General features: G+C 37.0%; 1 protein-coding gene across 2 annotated transcripts in view; it reads right to left on the reverse strand.

The window, feature by feature from the left end:
- Positions 1 to 1,108: 1,108 nt before the first annotated feature.
- LOC100374223 (medium-chain acyl-CoA ligase ACSF2, mitochondrial-like) overlaps positions 1,109 to 14,624 on the reverse strand; it is a 29,942-nt gene continuing 16,426 nt past the window's right edge. For both annotated transcript variants that reach the window (XM_085497966.1, XM_085497965.1), the window contains exons 8-13: positions 6,668 to 6,836; positions 5,068 to 5,175; positions 4,333 to 4,484; positions 3,797 to 3,938; positions 2,798 to 2,908; positions 1,109 to 1,436 (exon numbers count right to left, since the gene is read on the reverse strand). In XM_085497966.1, the coding sequence (XP_085354092.1) occupies positions 1,305 to 1,436; positions 2,798 to 2,908; positions 3,797 to 3,938; positions 4,333 to 4,484; positions 5,068 to 5,175; positions 6,668 to 6,836 (814 nt within the window). In that variant the 3' untranslated portion in view covers positions 1,109 to 1,304. The remainder of the gene's footprint in view (positions 1,437 to 2,797; positions 2,909 to 3,796; positions 3,939 to 4,332; positions 4,485 to 5,067; positions 5,176 to 6,667; positions 6,837 to 14,624) is intronic.

Raw genomic sequence — 14,624 nt, forward strand, 5'->3', positions numbered from 1 at the left:
ATGATGTATTTGCAAATGTGCAAGTTAACATTCAACATAATCATAATCAACATAATTGATAAGCATTCAAATCACAATTAACATACTTGAAAGCATTTATATCAGAATTACACATTCTTCACGATTTGTCTTCTCAAATAATCACAAATGGTCATGTAAAAGTTTAATCATTTAATTTACATTACATTCATTTAAGTGATAAAAATACATTGTATAAGAATATATTTCCTTCTACCCATGAAAGTAAAGACCAAACTGATACCAGAATGTAGGCACCGAGAATTGGAAGGAATAGTATCCATTGGGGAGTTCTTGCATAGTTCCATCTTCACTTTACAAGTTTAATTATCCATTTTCGTATGTAAGTAAGATGAAGTTTTTCACATTCACATAATAAAGCAGTAGCAAGACATGATAAACAGAAACACTTAGTGTTAGTGTGGTCACTTCAGGAGTATTGGTCATTTTCTTTGTATGGATTCGAGTTTGCCAGGATATACATCCTTCAGATTAGCATTGGTCATCCTACAATAATCTCTATATGCATATATAATACATTTTAATATAATTTTTCAATAAATTCATGATTCCTGATTTTTAGCAAGTACAATTAAAATCATTTACACTATTTGTGTTACGCACCAGTTATCAAACTGTTCATTGAAATGACTGTAGATCCAAAAACAAAAGTGAAAATTTTAACATTACAACAGGCAAGAAGTTTAGTTGCATGCGTGTAAAAATTAAACCATGCTTCATTGAGAAATGTACATACAATACAAGAAAACGGCCATTAAGGACAATAGGCAAATAGAAATGACATCTGTACACTTACACGTCTGGCAATAATAATGTATACAAACTCAGAAGTAATTCATTTCATACGCCCCGTCACATGATAAGTTATGTAGTGTCTTCAAGTGATTAATGAAAACTTGAATTCCCTGCGTATAAATTTCCACGAGTTAATTACTATAAATAACCTATGTTAATTAACAATTATTTTAATACAAAGTTAAGCAGTAACTTTAAAATAATTCTTGTAAGTAGTAATCAGTGTATGATTTAAAAAGTGTAGTTAAAAATGTACTGGTAAGTTAAAACGACCTTTCTTTATTTAGGTTTCAGGAAGACGATGGATTCTTTATTATTTGATGAAAAAAAGATGGAAATATCAGGAATTGCGATCAACAGTGGCATCGTTTCAATTACCAAACTGCTAATGGTGGCAATTTGTACTCTGTATTGTCCATATAAATGTTACTTTGTGGCATTCATGCCATTCAGCTGATCTATAAAGTTCTTCAAAGTTGCTCATCCAATCCCAGCATGCCAATCGATTCTTCTCTCATTTGGAACTTCTTAATTTTGCCTGTGACTGTCATCGGGAAAGTCTCCACAAAACAGATGTACTTGGGAATTTTAAAATGAGAAATCTAGTGATGAGAACGAAAAAAAAATCATAATTATTTCCAGTGCGCACAAAGAATATATATACATATAACTGATCTGATTATAGAATGGAACTAATCTTTTACATGCATTCAATTATAAATAAATGTTTATAACCTCGGGAATAAAGTTATGTAAAATTGCCCCTGTTTAATAAAACTTCGAATATGTTAATATTATGCAAAGTATCTCATGATTTGTGGATATCAATATTATGCAAATTATCTCATGATTTATAGATATCAATAATATGCAAATTATCCCATGATTCATGGATATTAATATTATGCAAATTATCTCATGATTCATGGATATTAACATTATGCAAATTATCCCATGATTCATGGATATTAAAATTATGCAAATTATCTCATGATTCATGGATATTAATATTATGCAAATTATCTCATGATTCATGGATATCAATATTATGCAAATTATCTCACCGTTCAAGGATATTAATATTATGCAAATTGTCTCATAATTCATGGATATTAATATTATGCAAATTATCCCATGATTCATGAATATTAATATTATGCAAATTATCCCATGATTCATGGATATTAACATTATGCAAATTATCCCATGATTCATGGATATTAACATTATGCAAATTATCTCACCGTTCATGGATAATAATATTATGCAAATTATCTCATGATTCATGGATATCAATATTATGCAAATTATCTCACCGTTCATGGATATTAACATTATGCAAATTATCTCATGATTCATGGATATTAACATTATGCAAATTATCCCATGATTCATGAATCTGAATATTATGCAAATTATCTCACTGTTCTTGGATATTAATATTATGCAAATTATCTCATGATTCATGGATATTAACATTATGCAAATTATCTCATGATTCATGGATATAAATATTATGCAAATTATCTCACTGTTCATGGATATTAATAATATGCAATTATCTCACCGTTCATGGATATTAACATTATGCAAATTATCCCATGATTCATGGATATTAATATTATGCAAATTATCTCACCGTTCATGGATATTAATATTATGCAAATTATCTCATGATTCATGGATATTAATATTATGCCAATTATCTCACCATTCATGGATATTAATATTATGCAAATTATCTCATGGTTCATGGATATTAATACTAGCATTATGCAAATTATCTCATGATTCATGGATATTAATATTATGCCAAATACCTCATGGTTCATGGATATTTGTATAATTCATAAATATTGTTTATATGCACTCCAACAATGTTGGAAATCAATCAGCTTACATACCCACTAAAAATCTGCAATGAAACTAAATACTAATCAATATTTATGATGTCAATTTGTACCTGTCCTTGACAAAAGTCTTTAATTTCTTGTTCCTTTGCTGTCTGTGCTGCTTTTAATTTAATCCATGCACATATCTCTTCACCAAGTCTCTCATCTGGTACACCAATCACCTGCAACTCATCACATTTCATATTAATAATATAAGATTATGCACAAATATGCATAGTGATGGCTAATGTATCTATAACCTATCTGAGCACATCATTTGTGATATTCTCATAATAACATTATAATTATTCGTCTTCTTTATCCAGTTACTCAATGTATAAAGCAAGCAATCTGTTATCTTAAAAATATGGTGCACCTCACATGGTAGGATAAAATTACCTTGTGCAATATTGCAAAATGACGATATGTTATGATTTATGGGGATAACGTGACATATGTACAATAATGAAATAAGAATGATTCCATTTGGTGATTCCATTTGTAAACAAGAGTTGGGTGAGCAATCTCCATGCTGGCAAATAAACCTTTTAAATTGTAGAGAACTTTAAGGGTTTCACAGATATTCAATGGCAGTTATAAACACAATTTTCTTTACGTTTTTTCTTTGCTTTTTGTCAGGTATGTAGTTTGCTTGTCCTTTAGAAATTGATTAAAAAAAATACTGAGATTATTGAACCCTCAGATTATTGAACCCTTGGACAAATGAACCCTCGGAATATCGACCTGTAACCACACAACCATCTTGAATTTGACCGTGAAACTAATGCTTGCATCACATATGTAAAGTTGAAACACAATCAGTCCAGCAGGCATGTCCAGGCACCAAAACTGCATTCCCCCCAAAAAAAATTCCGGTGCCGTCACCACTGCATGTATCCTCCTCAAGATGCAAGTGTTCAGCCAAAATTACAAGTGCAAACATACAGACACATGAATGAAGGGATGAAGGTATGCATGCCCAGAAGTGAAATTATAAGTTCCTGATAGCACTTTGTCTAACTAAACTAAATATCACAACTAAATAATCAGTTACAATAAAAAATACTAACCTGTACATCTTCAATTTTGGGATGTTTATATAAAAATTGTTCAATTTCGACAGGATAGATATTTTCACCACCTCTGATTATCATATCTTTTATACGACTGACAATTCTACAATAGCCAGTATCATCTATCACAGCAATATCTCTGCAGAAGAAAATAAATCATGATAAGTAATTCAGTTTTAGGCAGTATATATATATATATATATTCTGTGGCAATGTTTCTTTAATATACATGGATAGAATGTACATATCACCAATCTTTGTCAAATGCAGATTTTGAATCTATGATGTACATGCTCAATAAGCTTGCGCATACCCAAATTCGCAGACAAGAATTTGAAACTATGCTTATTTTAGATAATATTTGGTACCGGATAATCGTAGTTACTTAGGACTACATTTACCAAATATTATGTACTATATATCATATTTATCAGTCCAAGCAGCATTTATAAATTTATGCTTATTTTAGTAGTGGTACAAAACAGATGATGCAAAAAAGATGGCAAATGATCTTGGTAAGTTATTTAGCCTACCCAGTATGAAACCATCTATCACTGCCTACAGCAGCCTTAGTTTTTTCCTCATCCTCCCAATACCCTAACATAGTTGTAAAGCCTCTTGTACACAATTCACCAGGTGTTTCCACTGCATTCACATGACCACTTTCTGGATCTATGATTTTAGCCTGGAAAATAATGTATTAATTTTTAGATAATTTGTTAATTTAATCCTTCATTATATCAACTAAGTGATGTTGCAGCCATGTCTGTATAATGTTCAAGTGATGTTAGACAGACAGAATATATTTAGTCTAGCATTTTATGTATATATTTCTTTTATTATATTGCGTTGATGTTACGGTATGTTAACAATAGCTTTTAAGACAATAACTATCAAAGTGTTTATGACTGAAAAACAACTGGGGAAAAGAATTACCAGATTATTCAGAAAATTTGAAACTGTTGAGTTTGAGAATAAAGTACATTTCATTTTAGAATGTACATTTCTTCTCATTTTCTCACTAAAAGATACAAACTGTGGAATGAAATAAATATAATCATAATCATAATAAAGAATCAAATTATTCAGTTAAATTGTAAACAGCAATATTTCAGTCACCAGTCACCAATTAAATAGTGTAGGCATGATTGAATGTATTGCATTACTGTCACTACAAAAAGCCATAAATTAAATTCAGCTGTTGATTTTAAATTGCACACAATATCCTATGATGTTATAGTAGTGTAGTAAAGTTATTTATTTCTCACCTCTGTATGTGAAATTGGTTTACCAATTGTAGATACTCTAACTTCGATTGGATCAAATCGACTACTCTGGAATGTTACAGGACTGGTTTCCGTCAAACCATAGCAAATCTAGAAAGAGAGCAGAACCAAATGTTATTCTGGAATGACTGTAGTTACGTAATATTATGATTATGATAAGTCATGTGAAGAACACTTTATCACCTAATATCACTAATTTGTATAGCTGGTTGATGATTGTGGTGTCATGGGCTGTATTATCCACTCATTTTCTGTACATAGATAATGCAACCCCACTTACATCAACCAGCTCTACAGGTGATAACTGTATGAGATTATTACGAGGATACCTCAAAGTATGCACGAAGACAATACAGCGGGAGTATCAACCAACGTGCAGTGGAGGTCAATGCAACGACGTACTGTCTGAGTGTATACTTTGTGGTACCCTCATAAATAACATAATTATTATACATCTTTTCCTCTCAACGATACATCATGGGAATGCCGAAATCAAACAAGTTTAGAACAGAATCAGCAAACTTCTTTGTGTGGAGTCCGGTCAAACCCTGGTGGCAGCCATGTTTGTTTTTATTATTAGAGGATGCTTATGCTTGTAATCATTCCATATTTGGAATTCGCTTTTCCTAATATGGTAGGATAAAAATACCCTGTAAAATACCGCAAAATTACGGCACGCTATAACTTATGGTGTTACGGTGACAGGTGTATAATAATATCATTTATTTATAGAGACAATTCATGATGACATAAGTTGTATTACCACATGACCAACATTGACATCACGATTAGTAAATTGTATTGTGAATCATATGCTCTATTTCACAGTGCTGTTCATGCTGATGTCCACAGAGATACATTTGCAAGCGTTGCGGTTTTCCACACAGTACTGTCAAATGACTAATTTTCACTGGGTTTAAATTTCACTGATTTGCCATTTCAGGCATATTCAGTGGGCTTTAAATACCGGTACATGGTTTAATTATTTAGATAATGTGTTCTATGCTCAATTTTACATTTTCACTGGGTTTTAATTTAGCGCATTTTCCAGTCAGCGAAATAAGCAAAATTAAAACCCAGTGAATAATTAACCCTTTTACAGTATTTAATTGCACTATCTAAGCATCGCTAACATTCTGCGGACATTGCTGAATATTTATCATTCATATTAGTAATAAATATATCATCATATCTTCTCTGTATCATGTTATTCTGTAGCAGCAGTCATTTCACTGACTTGACAGTCTTATTTGGAATATTATTTTTTTATTAAACAAAATAAAACATATACATTCATCCATTTAGAGGACCAATCGGAAAGCATAATGTTATAGCAAATATGCGTTTTATCCAAGCATTTATACACGAAAATCATACATCACACATCTACAGACAATTCTCAATTCCTCTCATACCAGTCATAAATGCATGCATGCCCCTCCTATCTATTATTCAAATCAAGTTTACCCAAACCTAACATCCACACCAATTTGATCACAAACTCAACCCATTCAATCATCACAGACAGCTAATCAAATAAAAAGTGTCAGATTCATCCAACTCACAGACATACAGTACTTACAGTTACTTCGTTCATATTCATCTTGGTTATAACTTGTTTCATAATTTCTATAGGACAAGGTGACCCTGCCATTACACCAGTGGATAAACTTGACATGTCAAATTTATCAAAGTTCGGATGATGCAACATATCAATAAACATGGTGGGGGTACCGTACTGTGACGTGCACCTGAAATGTGTCACACATATCGGAAAAGTAGTTAGTATGGAATTCGCAAAAACATGGTTGAAATTGTTAAAAGGATATAATGTATACATGCTATGTGAAACCATGGTCGAACTGCATAATGAATGAGTGAAACATAAAAATTGGTGTAACACCATACTGGAATGAAAACCTGAAATGTGCAACACAAATATTATAGTAACACCGCAGTGGTAAGTACATGTGAAACGTACAAGTATAATGCTGAAATGTACACTTAAAAAATTAAACATGAACATTAAATGACAACCATATGAAGAATACACAACAGAATAAACATTAATTGTACTATAGACTTGTATGTTTTCTACAGCGTATGATTGCACAAAGTACTGGGATAGACACAGCATGAATTGAGGAACATAGCCACTGAATGAGCATTATTCTGAAATGCACAAACTTGGAATGAGCATCAATTTAGCATTTTTTGGCACGATGAGGATATCTACAATGCTTGCAATCCAGTGGCAATTATGCAATAGTTTGTAGTAGTGTTTACATAATGTCTACTAGACAAGGTTCTACCAATGGTGGTGATTCACCTGATATCCACTAGTCAAGGTTCTACCAATGGTGGTGATTCACCTGATATCCACTAGTCAAGGTTCTACCAATGGTGGTGATTCACTCGATGTCCACTAGTAAAGGTTCTACCAATGGTGGTGATTAACTTGAGGTTCACTAGTCAAGGTTCTACCAATTGTAGTGATTCACCTGATATCCAATTGAAAATGTTCTACCAATGGTGGTGATTCACCTGATATCCACTATCCAGGTTCTACCAATGGTGGTGATTCACCTGATATCCAAAAGAAATTGTTCTTCCAATGGTGGTGATTCACCTGATATCCAAAAGAAATTGTTCTTCCAATGGTGGTGATTCACCTGATATCCAAAAGAAATTGTTCTTCCAATGGTGGTGATTCACCTGATATCCAAAAGAAATTGTTCTTCCAATGGTGGTGATTCACCTGATATCCAAAAGAAATTGTTCTTCCAATGGTGGTGATTCACCTGATACCCAAAAGAAATTGTTCTACCAATGGTGGTGATTCACCTGATGTCCACTAGTCAAGGTTCTACCAATGGTAGTAATTCACCTGATATCCAATTGAAAACATTCTACCAATGGTGGTGAGCCACCTGATATCCACGAGTCCAGGTTCTACCAATGGTGGTGATTCATCTGATATCCAAAAGAAATTGTTCTTCCAATAGTGGTGATTCACCTGATGTCCACTAGTCAAGGTTCTACCAATGGTAGTGATTCACCTGATATCCAATTGAAAACATTCTACCAATGGTGGTGATCCACCTGATATCCACTAGTCCAGGTTCTATCAATGGTGGTGATTCACCTGATATCCACTAGTCCAGGTTCTACCAATGGTGGTGATTCACCTGATATCCACTAGTCCAGGTTCTACCAATGGTGGTGATCCACCTGATATCCACTAGTCAAGGTTCTACCAATGGTGGTGGATTCACCTGATATCCACTAGTCCAGGTTCTATCAATGGTGGTGATTCACCTGATATCCACTAGACAAGGTTCTTCCAATGGTGGTGATTCACCTGATATCCACTAGTCCAGGTTCTATCAATGGTAGTGATTCACCTGATATCCACTAGTCCAGATTCTATCAATGGTGGTGATTCACCTGATATCCACGAGTCAAGGTTCTATCAATGGTGGTGATTCACCTGATATCCACTAGTCAAGGCTCTATCAATGGTGGTGATTCACCTGATATCCACTAGTCAAGGCTCTATCAATGGTGGTGATTCACCTGATATCCACTAGTCAAGGTTCTATCAATGGTGGTGATTCACCTGATATCCACTAGTCAAGGTTCTATCAATGGTGGTGATCCACCTGATATCCACTAGTCAAGAATCTACCAATGGTGGTGATTCACCTGATGTCCACTAGTCAAGAATCTACCAATGGTGGTGATCCACCTGATATCCACTTGTCAAGGTTCTACCAATGGTGGTGATTCACCTGATATCAACTAGTCAAAGTTCTATCAATGGTGGTGATTCACCTGATATCCACTAGTCCAGGTTCTATCAATGGTGGTGATTCACCTGATATCCACTAGTCCAGGTTCTATCAATGGTGGTGATCCACCTGATCTCCACTAGTCCAGGTTCTACCAATGGTGGTGATTCACCTGATGTCCACTAGTCCAGGTTCTACCAATGGTGGTGATTCACCTGATATCCACTAGTCCAGGTTCTATCAATGGTGGTGATTCACCTGATATCCACTAGTCCAGGTTCTATCAATGGTGGTGATTCACCTGATATCCACTAGTCAAGGTTCTACCAATGGTGGTGATTCACTCGATGTCCACTAGTAAAGGTTCTACCAATGGTGGTGATTAACTTGAGGTTCACTAGTCAAGGTTCTACCAATTGTAGTGATTCACCTGATATCCAATTGAAAATGTTCTACCAATGGTGGTGATTCACCTGATATCCACTATCCAGGTTCTACCAATGGTGGTGATTCACCTGATATCCAAAAGAAATTGTTCTTCCAATGGTGGTGATTCACCTGATATCCAAAAGAAATTGTTCTTCCAATGGTGGTGATTCACCTGATATCCAAAAGAAATTGTTCTTCCAATGGTGGTGATTCACCTGATATCCAAAAGAAATTGTTCTTCCAATGGTGGTGATTCACCTGATATCCAAAAGAAATTGTTCTTCCAATGGTGGTGATTCACCTGATACCCAAAAGAAATTGTTCTACCAATGGTGGTGATTCACCTGATGTCCACTAGTCAAGGTTCTACCAATGGTAGTGATTCACCTGATATCCAATTGAAAACATTCTACCAATGGTGGTGAGCCACCTGATATCCACGAGTCCAGGTTCTACCAATGGTGGTGATTCATCTGATATCCAAAAGAAATTGTTCTTCCAATAGTGGTGATTCACCTGATGTCCACTAGTCAAGGTTCTACCAATGGTAGTGATTCACCTGATATCCAATTGAAAACATTCTACCAATGGTGGTGATCCACCTGATATCCACTAGTCCAGGTTCTATCAATGGTGGTGATTCACCTGATATCCACTAGTCCAGGTTCTACCAATGGTGGTGATTCACCTGATATCCACTAGTCCAGGTTCTACCAATGGTGGTGATCCACCTGATATCCACTAGTCAAGGTTCTACCAATGGTGGTGGATTCACCTGATATCCACTAGTCCAGGTTCTATCAATGGTGGTGATTCACCTGATATCCACTAGACAAGGTTCTTCCAATGGTGGTGATTCACCTGATATCCACTAGTCCAGGTTCTATCAATGGTAGTGATTCACCTGATATCCACTAGTCCAGATTCTATCAATGGTGGTGATTCACCTGATATCCACGAGTCAAGGTTCTATCAATGGTGGTGATTCACCTGATATCCACTAGTCAAGGCTCTATCAATGGTGGTGATTCACCTGATATCCACTAGTCAAGGCTCTATCAATGGTGGTGATTCACCTGATATCCACTAGTCAAGGTTCTATCAATGGTGGTGATTCACCTGATATCCACTAGTCAAGGTTCTATCAATGGTGGTGATCCACCTGATATCCACTAGTCAAGAATCTACCAATGGTGGTGATTCACCTGATGTCCACTAGTCAAGAATCTACCAATGGTGGTGATCCACCTGATATCCACTTGTCAAGGTTCTACCAATGGTGGTGATTCACCTGATATCAACTAGTCAAAGTTCTATCAATGGTGGTGATTCACCTGATATCCACTAGTCCAGGTTCTATCAATGGTGGTGATTCACCTGATATCCACTAGTCCAGGTTCTATCAATGGTGGTGATCCACCTGATCTCCACTAGTCCAGGTTCTACCAATGGTGGTGATTCACCTGATGTCCACTAGTCCAGGTTCTACCAATGGTGGTGATTCACCTGATATCCACTAGTCCAGGTTCTATCAATGGTGGTGATTCACCTGATATCCACTAGTCCAGGTTCTATCAATGGTGGTGATTCACCTGATATCCACTAGTCAAGGTTCTACTAATGGTGGTGATCCACCTGATATCCACTAGTCAAGGTTCTACCAATGGTGGTGATTCACCTGTTGTCCACTAGTCAAGAATCTACCAATGGTGGTGATCCACCTGATATCCACTAGTCAAGGTTCTACCAATGGCGGTGATTCACTAGATATCAACTAGTCAAGGTTCTATCAATGGTGGTGATTCACCTGATATCCACTAGTCCAGGTTCTATCAATGGTGGTGATTCACCTGATATCCACTAGTCCAGGTTCTATCAATGGTGGTGATCCACCTGATATCCACTAGTCCAGGTTCTACCAATGGTGGTGATTCACCTGATGTCCACTAGTCCAGGTTCTACCAATGGTGGTGATTCACCTGATATCCACTAGTCAAGGTTCTACCAATGGTGGTGATTCACCTGATACCCACTAGACAAGGTTCTACCAATGGTGGTGATCCACCTGATATCCACTAGTCCAGGTTCTATCAATGGTGGTGATTCACCTGATATCCACTAGTCCAGGTTCTATCATTGGTGGTGATTCACCTGATATCCACTAGTCCAGGTTCTACCAATGGTGGTGATTCACCTGATGTTCACTAGTCCAGGTTCCATCAATGGTGGTGATTCACCTGATATCCACGAGTCCAGGTTCTATCAATGGTGGTGATTCACCTGATATCCACTAGTCCAGGTTCTATCAATGGTGGTGATTCACCTGATATCCACGAGTCCAGGTTCTATCAATGGTGGTGATTCACCTGATATCCACTAGTCCAGGTTCTACCAATGGTGGTGATTCACCTGATATCCACTAGTCCAGGTTCTATCAATGGTGGTGATTCACCTGATATCCACTAGTCAAGGTTCCATCAATGGTGGTGATTCACCTGATATCCACTAGTCCACGTTCTATCAATGGTGGTGATTCACCTGATATCCACTAGTCAAGGTTCTATCAATGGTGGTGATTCACCTGATATCCACTAGTCCAGGTTCTATCAATGGTGGTGATTCACCTGATATCCACTAGTCCAGGTTCTATCAATGGTGGTGATCCACCTGATATCCACTAGTCCAGGTTCTACCAATGGTGGTGATTCACCTGATGTCCACTAGTCCAGGTTCTACCAATGGTGGTGATTCACCTGATATCCACTAGTCAAGGTTCTACCAATGGTGGTGATTCACCTGATACCCACTAGACAAGGTTCTACCAATGGTGGTGATCCACCTGATATCCACTAGTCCAGGTTCTATCAATGGTGGTGATTCACCTGATATCCACTAGTCCAGGTTCTATCATTGGTGGTGATTCACCTGATATCCACTAGTCCAGGTTCTACCAATGGTGGTGATTCACCTGATGTCCACTAGTCCAGGTTCCATCAATGGTGGTGATTCACCTGATATCCACGAGTCCAGGTTCTATCAATGGTGGTGATTCACCTGATATCCACTAGTCCAGGTTCTATCAATGGTGGTGATTCACCTGATATCCACGAGTCCAGGTTCTATCAATGGTGGTGATTCACCTGATATCCACTAGTCCAGGTTCTACCAATGGTGGTGATTCACCTGATATCCACTAGTCCAGGTTCTATCAATGGTGGTGATTCACCTGATATCCACTAGTCAAGGTTCCATCAATGGTGGTGATTCACCTGATATCCACTAGTCCACGTTCTATCAATGGTGGTGATTCACCTGATATCCACTAGTCCAGGTTCTATCAATGGTGGTGATTCACCTGATATCCACTAGTCAAGGTTCTACCAATGGTGGTGATTCACCTGATATCCACTAGTCAAGGTTCTACCAATGGTGGTGATTCACCTGATATCCACTAGTCCAGGTTCTATCAATGGTGGTGATTCACCTGATATCCACTAGTCAAGGTTCTACCAATGGTGGTGATTCACCTGATATCCACTAGACAAGGTTCTACCAATGGTGGTGATTCACCTGATATCCACTAGTCAAGGTTCTACCAATGGTGGTGATTCACCTGATATCCACTAGTCAAGGTTCTACCAATGGTGGTGATTCACCTGATATCCACTAGTCAAGGTTCTACCAATGGTGGTGATTCACCTGATATCCACTAGTCAAGGTTCTACCAATGGTGGTGATTCACCTGATATCCACTAGTCAAGGTTTTATCAATGGTGGTGATTCACCTGATATCCACTAGACAAGGTTCTATCAATGGTGGTGATTCACCTGATATCCACTAGTCAAGGTTCTACCAATGGTGGTGATTCACCTGATATCCACTAGTCAAGGTTCTACCAATGGTGGTGATTCACCTGATATCCACTAGACAAGGTTCTATCAATGGTGGTGATTCACCTGATATCCACTAGTCAAGGTTCTACCAATGGTGGTGATTCACCTGATATCCACTAGTCAAGGTTCTACCAATGGTGGTGATTCACCTGATATCCACTAGACAAGGTTCTATCAATGGTGGTGATTCACCTGATATCCACTAGTCAAGGTTCTACCAATGGTGGTGATTCACCTGATATCCACTAGTCAAGGCTCTATCAATGGTGGTGATTCACCTGATATCCACTAGTCCAGGTTCTACCAATGGTGGTGATTCACCTGATATCCACTAGTCCAGGTTCTACCAATGGTGGTGATTCACCTGATATCCACTAGTCAAGGTTCTATCAATGGTGGTGATTCACCTGATATCCACTAGTCAAGGTTCTACCAATGGTGGTGATTCACCTGATATCCACTAGTCAAGGTTCTACCAATGGTGGTGATTCACCTGATATCCACTAGTCAAGGTTCTATCAATGGTGGTGATTCACCTGATATCCACTAGTCAAGGTTCTATCAATGGTGGTGATTCACCTGATATCCACTAGACAAGGTTCTACCAATGGTGGTGATTCACCTGATATCCACTAGTCCAGGTTCTATCAATGGTGGTGATTCACCCGATATCCACTAGTCCAGGTTCTACCAATGGTGGTGATTCACCTGATATCCACTAGACAAGGTTCTACCAATGGTGGTGATTCACCATGTACAATTAAAATGTGCAACATGAAGGTCGAAGTAACACCATACATAAGTAGCAACATATACATTCTGGTCACAGAAACTAAAATGTATACTGGAATATGCAACAGTATAAAATAAAAAGTAAGACTATTCTGGAATGTACAACCGAAATGTGCAACATGAAGTTTGAAGTAACACCATACATAAGTAGCAACATATACATTCTGGTCACAGAAACTAAAATGTATACTGGAATATGCAACAGTATAAAATAAAAAGTAAGACTATTCTGGAATGTACAACCGAAATGTGCAACATGAAGTTCGAAGTAACACCATACATAAGTAGCAACATATACATTCTGGTCACAGAAACTAAAATGTATACTGGAATATGCAACAGTATAAAATAAAAAGTAAGACTATTCTGGAATGTACAACTGAAATGTGCAACATGAAGTTCGAAGTAACACCATACATAAGTAGCAACATATACATTCTGGTCACAGAAACTAAAATGTATACTGGAATATGCAACAGTATAAAATAAAAAGTAAGACTATTCTGGAATGTACAACCGAAATGTGCAACATGAAGTTCGAAGTAACACCATACATAAGTAGCAACATATACATTCTGGTCACAGAAACTAAAATGTATACTGGAATATGCAACAGTATAAAATAAAAAGTAA

Source organism: Saccoglossus kowalevskii, chromosome 4 (genome assembly GCF_978046115.1).
Source record: "Saccoglossus kowalevskii chromosome 4, keSacKowa6.1, whole genome shotgun sequence".
Taxonomy (NCBI): domain Eukaryota; kingdom Metazoa; phylum Hemichordata; class Enteropneusta; family Harrimaniidae; genus Saccoglossus; species Saccoglossus kowalevskii.